Source organism: Ctenocephalides felis, unplaced genomic scaffold (assembly GCF_003426905.1).
Source record: "Ctenocephalides felis isolate EL2017-DRISC unplaced genomic scaffold, ASM342690v1 CF-g0.4_SCAFFOLD_01886, whole genome shotgun sequence".
NCBI classification, from domain to species: domain Eukaryota; kingdom Metazoa; phylum Arthropoda; class Insecta; order Siphonaptera; family Pulicidae; genus Ctenocephalides; species Ctenocephalides felis.
In genome coordinates, this window is record NW_020538040.1 from 18620303 (window position 1) to 18634743 (window position 14441).

The following is a 14441-nucleotide window of genomic DNA, read 5'->3' on the forward strand; positions in this document are numbered from 1 at the left end:
GTGAATTAAATTATATAGTTAATACTTTGCCAACCTTGTACATAAGAAAAATACAATATAAAATAAAAGTATAATGAAAAATAGTTACATCAAAACACCCGACTTTCTGAATCGTTTGATCCTAAATTTGGAAAAGTTTGTATGCGTGTGCCTTTTAGTTAAAATTCCTGAACTGATTTTAAAAATTTAAAACCGAAATATGATCACTTTAAATTGGCTGGAACCTTTCTTCTTAATTATGTTACGTTATTTTTTGCGTTTTTAATGAAAAGTATCATTGCGAATATAGTTTATGGTTCATATGAACATCCTTTAATATTAAAGTCCTGCGAAAAGTGGTTGTAATATAATCGTAAAAATTTGGGAAAAGGAAGGGTGGCGCTTACTACTTAAAAGTTTTTGGTAATTTAATATTAATTAGTTAGTATGACAGTATGAGCAATATATTGTTAAGTGTAATTTTACCAACTCATGCAAAACTTTACCAAGGAAGGAGCACGGGCACTGTTGCATTCCAACCGCCATGACTCTGATTAGATCAAATACATTATTAGATAAAATATTCTTATTACTAGTCTTTATTACATTCATCGCCGTTTCATAATGATAGTATTAAACCAACCAGTGTTGGATTTTATTTCTAAACTTTAAATATAGTCTTCAAACTTTTTTGGCTAATGACTAATTAAGGCATATTGAAATCGAACATATCTCTTTATAAACTATATATATATATATATATATATATATAAATTTATACATTTATATGAGAAATTAAGCATAAGTCATATTTAAATAATAGGGATAATACTGTTTATATCTGATATAGTTTTTTTTAATTTAGTTTTAAATTTATTTAAGTTCGTCAATATTTTTATTTCGACAGGTAATTTGTTGAAAAGGCTGCTTGCACTTCTAAGGGGGTTTGTACGTCCTTTATTAACTTCCCGTAGGGTAGTTATAGTAATGGGCTGAAAATCGAAAATGAAATTTTCTGCATTTCTCGACGTTTTGAAGGTTTCTGAACATTTTAGCATACCTCAGAAAAAATGGATGTGTGTGTGTGTGTGTTTTGTATGTCCGCATTTTTTCGTCCACGTTTTCAGGCGCACGGATCAACCGATTTGAATGTTCAAAAAACATTCGATTTCTAGATCCTATTAATAGGAAGATATGCTGATTAGTTTTTGGCAAAGGCAGGTCCAGCCATTGTGGAGATACGGAGCAAAGAGTGCAGAAAATACAAATCGAGTTTTTGAGAGAACGGAGTATCCGATTTGAATGATCTAAAAACATTTAATTTGTAATGATTGGGAGAAGAGGTGATTAGTTTTTGGCAAAAACAGGTTAGACTGTTTCGAAGATCCAGAGCTGAATTGTACATTCAAAAATGGCAGTTTTTGAGAGAATTAAGCGTCCGATTTGAATGATTCAAAGAACTTTCTGCTTGTTTCAACAAAATAATTGCTTTTGGAAAAAAATTTTTTTGTTTCAAGATTTTTTTTTTTAATTTTTTTTTCAGATTCAGATTTTAATTTTAATTCGGACTAACGTTCTAATATACTTTAAACAAATAATTTCAACTTTGCAATTCAGTTTATATAAGACGATGTTACAGTATTTATAATAATCTATTTGAAAATATTTAATATTCCTCTAACATTTTGTTACAGTACGGGTAACAAGTAAGTTCCAGCAATTTGCCTTAAGGCACGATGCCATGCACCCCACTAGTTCTACTTAAGTAGAAAAACAATTGTTTTATTTGAACATCGTTGATGAAAAATGTTTAATTTGTCTTTATTTTTTATATTTTGTTTTGTTGGAAATAAATGTAGTACTTAGTTTTCTCTGTATTTTATTATTATTATGGTAATAGATGTAATAAAATTTCAGATTTAGGAGTTCTATTTGATTCTGGTTTGTTTTTCACGGATCATATAACTGATATTTGTAATAGAGCACACAAATCTTTAGGTTTGATACTGAGAAATTGTAAACAATTTAAATCTACCAATGCGCTTATTTGCATGTACTATTCTATTGTACGTTCAAAATTAGAATATGGTTCGATTATTTGGTATCCTCATCAAGCCAACAACTCTGATGCGATAGAAAAGGTTCAGCAAAAATTTCTGAAATACCTTTATTATAAAACATATAAAATTTACCCTGAACGTGGCTTTGACCACAACACTTTACTAAAAGAATTTGGTATTCCTTCCCTTGCCTCACGTCGATTTATCTGTACAATTATGTTCTTATTTAAACTTTGCAACAATTCTATATACTGTCCTCTTATTCTTAATCAACTATCCTTTAATGTTCCGAGGCTATCTACGCGTTCACAATTATTTTTCAATTATCCTACTCCTAAATCTAATTCTCTCTTAAATTTGCCTATTCTACTTATGTCCTCTAACTTTAACTTAATTAACCCTCCGTCGGTCGGCGTGGTCTGGCCAGACTTTTTTCGACTTCAATTAAAAAAAAAAAATACTTCTAGTAATCCTATATCGACTTGAAATTTCTTGACTTTTCCTAAAATTTCATTAGCTGTCGATCAATGAAAAAATCAGGACAAAAATATGTACAGAAGGATAATTATAAGGATATTGACTTTTTTATACTTCGAACGGTCGGAAAGGTCTGTCTAGACCACCCATACATTTTGTATGAAATATACGCTTTTTTATGGTATTTTCTATTCAAACTGCGTTGTTTATATTCTTTGCTATGTGTTGTAACATGAATGTTAGTATTTTTATGACGAGAGTTCCTTGAAAACCTACCAAACTTATTGGTAATCGCAAACACTGAAAATCGGATGAGTAATGCGCACATTCATGTCAAAGGCGCCGAAAAAGAATAAATATTGTTTTTCATTGATTTAAAACAGAAAAATTAACAAAAAAAGCAACGATTTTTTTTTATATTTCTTGATTTTTTTATATAATCGTTAATACATAAGACACCAAAAACTCATTTATCCCATATAAATGCATGTAAAATGAATGGTGGTCCAGCCAGACCTTTCCGACCGTTCGAAGGTGAAAAAATATCCGACCGACGGAGGGTTAATAATGAAATAGATATTCACAACACTTCACCTAATCAAATAATCTCCATCTGCACAAGTTAACCATTTTATTTTCTTTTCAAATATCTCATTATTTTATCTTATTCTGTTTATAAATAATATTGTTACATTCTGCATTATATGTAATTTTATGTTAATAACTATATATTGTAATTTTGTATATATTTCAATTGTTATTCATTATGTAAAATAACTGTATTTTTGAGTCCTCTTGGAGTAATCTGTGGGCTATATATTTAAATAAATAAATATCCGTTAGCCACGTATATTACCATAATACACCTAAGTCTGTTTTTACACGGTCTTTTTGTACACGGTTTTGATATAACACGGTTTGAAAATTGAATACTTTTAATTTTTTTACACGATTTTATTTCATTTAGCACGATTTGAATTTTTATGTACTTAAATTTTTTTTGTCAAATTTAATTTTTGCGAAGTATGTTCATATCACAAAAAAGTATTTATGAAAGAAAAAAGTCTGAAACCATCGATAGTATCGATAGTTTGCGAACACTAGCTTAAAGATTTAAGTGAATTCCCCTTTAGCGCGTACAAACAATTTTTACTGGTCAAAGCAAATGTGAATAGCACTAATTTAATTCTTGTTCTTAAAAATTCTTGTTTTTCACCAATTTTAATAGGTTTTAGAGATTAGGAACAAATCACCCATTTTTGTATAATCTCAATGTCTTTTTTTACACGTTTTTTTTTTACACGGATTCTTCTGGAACCAATCTCCGTGTAAAAACAGACTTAGGTGTATACTACATTAGATAAACGCAAGTTTTTGTCGAAACAAATTTGTAATGCTATTAATAAAATATTTAAAAAATAACGGAATAAAATGATTAATAATTTGTAATGCTATTAATAAAATATTTAAAAAATAACGGAATAAAATGATTATAATTTGTGGTTGTAATCATAGGTAAAAAAAACTTAGCGCGCAAAGCGACTTTACTGCCACCTGTAACGCTAAAAGTAATTAATTTCAACACAACGATTTTGACGTTTGTAACAACAACAGCACATAACCTCAAATTGAGTTATTCAATTATTTTAATTCATTGTATAATGTTTTAATAATATGTGTATTTTTAACTACAAGAAGCTATAGGAGTCAACACGACATGGCTAAACAGTATGTATATTCCTTTAATATTATAAAACTTCGACAACTTTAGAAAAACTTAACTTTGTTCTACCTGTACAGGTACGGTTTAATAATACCCGGCAAAGAAAAACCTAAATTGCCAACTGGAATTGCGAAGGGTAATGTTTTTGGCAGTGATAGCGAAGATGAAGGCGATGAGGCTAAATTCACGTTTAGTATGGGCGGCACGACTACTTTAAAACGACAGGTAAACATTTTTTTTTGTGATTTATTTTCTTAACACTAGAATGAAGGAGCGAGTCACCAAAAATTTCAAGTCATTATTTTAAAAAATATTTCTTTGGTGTTTCATAGTGCTATGAAAGGTAGAGTCAACACTCAATTAACACGGCACTCTGGGTGCACAGTTCCCATTAGGGAATGCAACACCGATAAAAAATTTCAATACCGGTTATTCGGTAATTTTTTATTTTAAAACCGGAATAGCGGTAAATTACCGGTATTTTTATTATCTTAAACAAACGTAAACAAAATTGAAAGTTACTAGTACAAATATAAAAAAATGTATATACAACTACAACTATATTCAACTAAACAATAAAATAAAACAATAAGTTTATCTTTTTAAATAATAATTTAACATAAGTATATGCAATTTAATTAATTCATTCTTCTATCGAGAATATTGAGTACTTTTTACCAGAAACAAACGTACGAGTAAGAAAGACCAAAAACTCATAAAAGATCATATTAAATTATTATAATAAACTGTATTTTTTGTATCCGATGTGTTAAATTAGCATAATCTCCAATATTTAAAAAAAATAATTTTTGTACACTAATTTAAGATCAGATTCTTTGTCGAGATAAATAATAAGTTACTATAATTGCTGAGTATTGTTATTTAAAACAATGTGATGCTTCTGTAGTATTTTCAAACTTCGAAACGTTTTCGAAAAATAATATTTTATAATTGTAATAAGAAGCAAAAAATATTTAGTAATTATCATAATTATTATGTATAAAGTTATAAAAAAAATAAAGATTACGCAGGGGTAATTTGTATGATATAAAATATTTTGGCGCAAATATTACTTAAAAAACCGTTACATTTTTACAAAAGATGTAGCAAACATCATTATCTATCAGTCGAATTCTTTTTATTGTAACACGATATGAAGCCCTTAGTAAAGCAATAAATATTCAGTTTAATGACGAGTTGAGATAATATTTGACATTTGTTTATCTTATAGAATCACTTGAAGATATAGCTGTTTATGCGGTTATGGAATTTAAAGATAAATTTGTTCCGAGAAATTTAAACTTTAGTTTATTATGTATCAAATAGCGCTTACGTAATCATACCGAAAATACCGGTAAATTTGAGATAAATACCGGTAAAAATACCGCCAAAAAATCGGTCGGTTTACCGGTAATTCGGTATACCGGTATTGCATTCTCTAGTTCCCATACTACGCGGAGCTAAAAATCTGACATCCCTCCGACTACACGGACTTCCTATTACACGGTTTTTGTTTATCAGCCCACAAGTTCCTTGCGCAACCTATGAGTGATTCTAGGAACTTGATATCAAAAGGGTATTAATGTAAGTTTTGTTATCAATTTTTATCTTTTAGACATGCCTGATTATATAATATCTGTCTAAGAACATGTTTGAACTGACTACTGCGTTGTACCAATTTTTGAATGAGTTGTCTATGTCATACATGTCATTTCGTCCGTATTACTCCTACTTCAAGTTGTATTTCTTGGTCTCCATATAGCACGTTAAAAATTGTGCGATTTGAACTAACTTTGAGTCTCTCATAGCGCGGTTTTCATACTGCACTATATAAGTTTCCATAGAGCACATTATGAATTAACCTGAATTGTATGTTAAATACGAGTTTTTTATAGCACGATACGGACTTGACGCGTTAACTGAGGGTTGACTGTATACAAAAATTAATTTCTATTCCTTTCTAATCCCTTACCCAAATTGACTTTCAATCAGGCAAAATAGGTATGTAACCAACCTCCGTCATTCTAGTGTTAAGGGAATATTCTAGTGTAGAGACATGAGTTTTAGGTCACAAGAGTACAGAAAAACAAAAAAAAAAATAATTTTAGCTTTAAGTAATTATGTCTAAGCATATGTTGTCTTCTCGTGTTGCATATGGAGCTACTAATTACAAGTGAGGTTCACACTTGAATAAAATATACTTTTAAAACACGAAGTAGATGAAATGAAATGTTTTAAACTAGTTAATTTATAAAAGTTTGAAAGACATTAATTGGAAATCGTATTGATTGATTTTAAATGAAAGCGAAAATGTTACATTAAAAATAAACAGTTGAATATTGTATCTAAATAGCTGAATCTCAATTCTTATTGAATAAGAGGGTTTTCCAATGTTGAGATATGAATTTTAGGTCATTTTTAAATCATTTTTATACTGTCATCTTTTTTTTATAATTCCTTTATAAACGTTGCAAGAGTACAGAAAATTTAAAAAAAAAATTATAATTTTAAAAATTAGCAGTGGTTGATGTGGGGCTTTTCAAATTATTGACACGTGACCATGCTCATGATTGCAACCCTCCTAGTAATCTGAAATGCAAAAAAAAGATCATTAATCTGGAGTTATGCCACTATGGTATAAACTAGGATTAAGTTAAAAAAAAAGTTCTTTGACAAAAAGGGCACTATTTGGAAAACAGAGATCATTTTCTTATGGGTTTTCTTAGTTTCTCGATTTTTTTAAATTTAGTAAAAATTAAAATTTGAAGATGAGGTAGTATTATATGCCAGAGAGAAGTCTATAAAGAAGATTCTCTGAAATTTTCAAGTAAATCGGCCCAGTAGAACTCGTGAAATCGTATTCATCGTATTGAAAAAGATAGGTTTGAGAAAAACGAATTTAAAGTTTTGCTAAATAAAGTAAACAGAAGAGGATTATCATGGTCAAATAGCTGTATATTCAAAAATAAATTAAACTTTTAAAAACCTTCTCATACACTATATTCTTGAACAGTTAAGCTCTGAAAATATGAAAAAATAAAAACAAAATAACGATTGTTTGGAATTTCTACACTGTCAATACAATATCACCTCAAGCAATAATCTTTGGTTCTCTTTCAAAGCAATTTGAAAAGATTACACGTTCATTCATTTCAAATTGTTTTGCATTTGCGGAACCTTATTTTGTAGAATGGTTATTATAGATCTAAATGATCTAATATACTTATAGGCCAATTTTTGTTGTCATATCTTACGACAAGGTCACACTTCAAAATGTTATGATAACTACAGAGGTAATTCTCGGTTACATGTTTTATGTCATATGGCAGCATGGTGATAATATCAAGCAGTTCAAAATAAGCGTTACTCTGGCATTGCATTTATAAATAATATATGTGAGAAGTCAAACTAATGTTAATGCTAGCTTTTTGCAGTTTTGTCACAACGAACAAGGTGTTTTATCTAAGAATTGGCCTATTAATGTATATAAAACAATAATTTTCTTTAAACAAAATTCATAATTAGCTCCTAAACTTTATATAAATATTGCTTATATAGAAGTTAATAATAAATAAGAAAATAAATCACTCTTTATCAATAACTCTTTAAATCGAGTTATGAAATATACTCTAGTTAAAAAATGAACTGAAGTTGAAACAGGAGTAGGAGCAATGGGTAATCGAGATAAGAAGAGAATTTGCTCCCTTTAATTTAATTTAAATTAAAAATATAATTACACTTATTTCAATTCTTTATTATCGGACCAGAACAAAAGAGAATGACATGCCATAATATATATTTTTATGAACAAATATTTTGTAATACATTTTTATAAAGTTGGGAATTATTAATTATAAATGAACCCATTTCCGCGATCTACTTTTCATTATTCAATTCTTTATTATATACTTTTTATAAAATAAATAATTTTTAATACGATAATTCATTGTTCAAAAAAATCATATTAATAAGGTAACATCTTTAATTTGATTTATTAATATGGTTACTATTTCATTGAGATTTAATTTACTAATTATTATTACTAATAAAACAATAAAAAACTTATTCTGCGCATCTCAATTTAATAAAATTCTAATTAAAATTGGACTAATAATTATCATTATTATAGAAAATACAAACATTAATACTAAAATTAAAAATTGATATTCTAAAAATATACATTGTTGAATTAATCCCAATAATTTCTCAAGCACTAATGCAAATATTAAAAATAAAATACAAAACTAATTACCAAAAAATATTCTTATTTCTAATAAATATATAATTATTATAAAATATAAATTCTTGATAATTTAAAGTTTTAAAAACGTGTGCACCACAAGTGTATATTTTAATTAAACTATTTAAAAATAGATAAATTAAATGTTTTTAAATTAACAAACTTAAAAGAAATTTACGTAAATCTATATTTGCAAACTCTTCCTGAAGAACATAATTATATTCTTATTCCTCTAATTCTATTATAAATGAATTTAATATAATCCTCTCTAAAATCAACTTACATTAAATCTTTTTATACATTATACACTAGTAATCAAATGGATCTCTATAAATGCCTTCTAAATGAGTTAACTTTTCGAATTATTTATGATTAAGTGGTTCTTGAAAAAACTTATTTATGTGTTTTTTCAGGCTCGAATTGTTCAGCAAAAAGCTCTCGAAGAAGACCCTACCGTGTATCAATACGATGAAATATATGATGAGATGGAATCTAAGAAAGTTGATGAAGAAAAAATAGCCGAAAAGAAAAACAGAAAACCTCGTTATATAGGAAAGTTATTAGAGTCTGCATCAAAGAGAAAATTGGAGCAAGAACGCAGAGTTGAACGACAGGTGGGCAATTAAAGATTTTAAAATATTAGATATGTTAAAATTACGGAAATTACATAGTTAAATTTAATATTATAAGGATTATAATAGTTCAAATAATTCATTTTGCATCTATTATTATAAATGTGGTAGCAGCAATAGAAGAATTGATGGTGATGTATCTAAATAGATCATCACCACACATTATTTAATACATTATTTTTAAATAAATTGGTAAAACTAAAAATGAAATTTAACAATTTACTATTTGAATCAATCTGAAATTCTGTATTTTCTATTTTGATAATGAATTTTGTAGCTTTCAATATCGTACAGATTTTGTTCTAAATTCTGAAACTTCTAATGGTTGAATGCATGAAGAATTTTTTAAACTTTCTGAAAAAAAAAATAATTTGCTTAACTATTCGCATTTGTTTTTAAATAATTGTTTGATCTTAGTGAACAATGCAAATAAGCACTTTAAATAATGCAATGTGCCTCTCTATTCACATTCTTATTGATTTTCAATAACACTTTCAACGACACTTTAAAATTGAATTGATCAATCAAGATATAACATGAGTTCTTTATACTATGTGATAAAATTGCGCAGTGTGTTAACTTTAATGTCCCATAAGAAAAAGAAACGCTATAATTTTAATACCGTCGTCATTTAGAAATAACCTCATAATCACCGCGACCATTGTTCCTTCTGTGTGGTAAATATCAATGGAATAAATTCAGGTAATAGGAGCAAATGGTAATACCCCATGACCTTAATGGTTTTGGGGTCTTCTTACATTCAACAACTCCTATCCATGCTAATGATGATCAATTTAGAACATCAAAATCTTCTACCTACCATATAAAGAATCGAGAGACCAACATTAAAAGAGAAGACAGCAAGAGTTAAAAACTGATATATTCATAAAAACTCATAAAAAATAGAATTCTTTCGTAATTTCTTTGAATGAAATCGAGAAGAAAACCAGGGAGTCAGGTGAGAGAATCCTCCAAGACATCAGGACTTTGGAGGAGCGATATCAAGGGAGGTGAGACGTCTACATGATGGCTGACAATTGTTGGAGCTGATACATAATCAGTCAGGTCTTGTCCATGCTCGAGAATTATATAAAAAGACTTTTGAAGGCATAAAATAAAATATGTTTCATTGCAATTCGAAGCAATACTAGCGCATTTGTATATCTCGAAAACTAGAGTTGTTAGCAAATTCATGTCATTTTTTTTTGGAATCAGCATCCTCGAATTACTTAATAATCATTATAACATCTCAGGAATTTTTTTTACTGTCACGCAGTGTTATCATTATGATGGTTTCTAAAAACATTTTCTATAAAACAAATATATTGAATTATAAAAATGTGATAGAAAACTTGGAAACAAATTCATACTTTTTCCTTAGCGTGGGGCAATGAAGTCTTTAAAAGTAATTGTACTAAAAAAATCAATATTATTAATCAAAATTAGCAGTGCTCTTCTTTTATTATCTATATTAATTATATAAATGATTACTTGCAGGTACAAAAGGAGCGTGAAGCTGAGGGTCAAGAATTTGCTGATAAAGAAACGTTTGTAACCACATCTTATAGGAAAAAGTTGGAAGAACTTAAAAAGTTAGAAGATGAAGAAAAACGTGAAGATTATTTAGAAGCAATTGGAGATGTAACAAAGCAGCAAGATTTAGGTATAATTATTCATATTTCCAAAATATAAACTGATATTCATGTAAGCAATTAAATGTTTATAGAATGATATATAATTTCAGGTGGATTTTATAGACACTTATATTCTCAAAAAATCGGTGATGATAAATGCAAATCAGATGTTTCTGAAAGTTCTGCAAAATCTAAATGTGACAGTGATAAAATATCTCGCACTCAAAACAGAAAGAGGCATTATAGACAGCGCAGTCTCACTCCAGAGATAGAAAATGCAACAGACCCAGTGGAGGATCTTCATGAGGGTAATAAGCAACATCTGCAATCAAATTTGGATGCAGATTCGGACTTCAGCATTGATTCAAGTGATTCAGAACAAGAAAATAGTGAAGACAAGCAGACAGTGACAATAGCAAGCCAGGAATTAAATACAGGTGATCAAGTTGAAATCAAGCAAGAAAAACAGGATGAAAATGATGTCAAATCCCAGATTCCGCAATGGAATGAAGGATTTAAAATACCAGAAAGGATAAAAAGAGAAGAAGAACTTAAACCTGTAATAGAAGTTAAAAAACCCAAAATAGACATTTGGAAAAAACGTACTGTTGATGATGTGTTCTTGGAAGCACAATTAAGGTATTATAACAGAAAATCTTTGAGACAATGTGCTTTTTAACTTTTTTTACAATGTTGTATAAATTTGTGCATTAGTCCTACCCTTTTCAATATATTAAAGAAGAATCTATATATCGTCATTGAAACATGTTCGAATAATTTCCAGCAAACTGTGAATAAATCAACTTATAAGTTAGCAAATAGTTATTATTTTAAAATGAATTGCATGCAGAGAGCAGTTAGATTGTTTTAATTAATAAAACAAAAATTGATTTTTTACGTCTGAAAGAATTCAACACTTCTTGCGACGTTTGCTATTACTATAGTGTGTATCTTACATCAACTTATTGCTTAGTATATAAAACATATATAATAGTAAAAACAAAACAGATATAAATTTGTTCTAATTTTGCTTCAAAACTTTTATGGAATTAATTTAAATTTCCATGTATATTTAGATTACAACAATAGAAATATTGATTAAAAATTGATTCTGAATTCTACTAAAAATGCATAAGCACACGTATCAAACATTATTAAAAAATGAAGAAAATTTATACTTCTTATATTAGTACATGTACTGTGACGATAATAAAAATTTTGTAACAGAAAATTGACATCAGAATAAATTAGACTGGTTATTTTTAATTTTAATCAATCAAAGGCTCAAGCTTTTGTTTGATCAATATTTATGCATTTTTTTTGTGTACATTTTAAATATATATATATATATATATATATATATATTATTAGGATGGTCCTTAAAATAGTCATTTTTGAATTTCCTTGCTCCCAGGGGCTCAAATGGTTCCAAATAGATAAAAAACAATTCTGAAAATTTTAGCTCTTAATATTAACGTTTAGATAGAGCGCAATTCAATCAAAGTTTTGTATGGAAATAGCATGGAAAAATTTTTAAAAAAATTAAAAATGTTTTTTAAATGTAATTTAGCGAACAAATGAATGAATAAAACTCATTCATTTGTCGCTAAGTTATACCTAAAACTTTTTTTTTTTTAATTTTCAAAAATTTTTCCATGCTCTTTCCATACAAACTTTGATTGAATTGCGCTCTATCTAAACGTTAATATTAAGAGCTAAAACTTTCAGAGAATTGTTTTTTATCAATTTGAAACCATTTGAGCCCCTGGGAGCAAGGAAATTCGGAAATGACTATTTTAAGGACCACCCTAATATGTATATATTTAAATATATACATATATATATATATATATATATATATATATATATTTTTGACCAAAATATATAAGGTTGTCAAATATCTCCCTTGCGCCTTTTTGTCTTAAACCAAGAGCTGTATATATATATATAATTCGAGTTTAAATTCGGGCGTAACATCAATAAAAATAGTATGAGAGTTTTTTTAAAAGTTTATTTATTTAAAATCCATACGTTTCGGCTAGCATCTTAGCCGTCATTCAGTGTTAATCAAATTAAAATTTTGTATCCTAATATAGCATATAAAACCATTATTAATCCATGGTATAACTATGTTCACATTGATAAGATAAATATTTTTTAAGATAGAAATTTCTATTTTAAACTCCGAAGAGTAAATACATAGTTTCAACAACTTGTTAAGTTATCATGGTTATTAGTGTGTTTTACCAATTGTGATGTTAAAAAATATATATCTTATCATACCATGGATTACACTACACTATTACACTGTGATAAACCAAGCTATTAATAACTGGAACATTTGAACTAATTATTATTTTTGACAATTTTTGGTTACATTCTAGTGTGTACAGATTGACTTGAAAAAAAAACTGGCAAACATATTTTTTTTTAGTTTTTTAGTTTAGTTTTTAGTAAAATAATAAAATAATAAAATACACGCTTCATTCAGATATGGTGGTGTTTTGGAAATAGTCAAGGATTATTTTATAGTCATTGCAAAGCGAAGTCTTTTATTTATGGCAGTGTCGTTGGCCGATGATTGACCGATATTTCTTCAGAAAATTTTGGGGAAAAATTGTTTGGAAAAAAAAAATTGGCGAATATCGGTCAATATTGGTCAACATTGGCCAACATCGGTTTTCAAAAAAAAATTTTCCCAAATTTGTTTTTTCCAAAAATTTTTTTCCCAAAAATTTTTTTCCCAAAATTTTTTATTTTCAAAAATTTTTTTCCTTAATTTTTTTTTTCAAAAAATTTTTTTTCCAAAACATTTTTTCCAAAAATTTTTTTCCCCAAACTTTTTTTTTTTAATTTTTTTTTCCCTAACTAGCGATCGCGACAAATTTCAGTCTTCGTCGATCTCAGAGTTGGATTGATTTTTGACAAAAAATATTGAAGGAAAAATGTTGGTTTATTTGTTTTTTTTTCCAAAAATTTTTTTCCTAAACATTTTTTCCACAAATTTTTTTCCAAAAATTTTTTTGTTACCAAAAATTTTATCCCCAAAATTTTTTGACCAAAATTTTTTTGACTAAAATTTTTTGGGCCAAAATTTTTTTGACCAAAATTTTTTTCCCTAAATTTTTTGGGCCAAAATTTTACGACTAAAATTTTTTTTCCCAAAATTTTTTTGACCAACAATTTTTTGGACCAAAATTTTTTTGACTAAAAATTTCTTTCCGAAAATTTTTTGGGCCAAAATTTTTTTGACAAAATTTTTTTTGACCAAAATTTTTTTGGGCCAAAATTTTTTTCTCAAAATTTTTTTGACTAAAATTTTTTGGGCCAAATTTTTTTTGACCAAAATTTTTTTCCCTAAATTTTTTGGGCCAAAATTTTTTGACTAAAATTTTTTTTTCCAAAATTTTTTTGACCAACAATTTTTTGGACCAAAATTTTTTTGACTAAAAATTTCTTTCCGAAAATTTTTTGGGCGAAAATGTTTTTGACCAAATTTTTTTTGACCAAAAATTTTTTTGACCAAAATTTTTTTTCCCAAGTTTTTTTGACCAAAAATTTTTTTCCGAAAATTTTTTGGGCCAAATTTTTTGACCAAAAATTTTTTGACCAAAATTTTTTTGACCAAAATTTTTTTTGATCAATATTGGTCAATATCGGTCCAATATTGGTCAATATCGGTCCAATATTGGTCAA

The 14441-nt window shown here is 27.6% G+C and overlaps 1 protein-coding gene across 1 annotated transcript; it reads left to right on the forward strand.

Annotated features, from left to right (window-relative positions):
- Nucleotides 1–4105: 4105 nt before the first annotated feature.
- LOC113377535 (nuclear speckle splicing regulatory protein 1-like) lies at nt 4106–11594 on the forward strand. The gene is made up of 5 exons (XM_026617885.1): nt 4106–4244; nt 4317–4464; nt 8893–9093; nt 10609–10774; nt 10856–11594. Exons 1-5 carry the CDS (start codon nt 4234–4236, stop codon nt 11422–11424), a joined length of 1095 nt encoding a protein of 364 aa, XP_026473670.1. The 5' UTR covers nt 4106–4233; the 3' UTR covers nt 11425–11594.
- The last annotated feature ends 2847 nt before the right edge of the window (nt 11595–14441 follow it).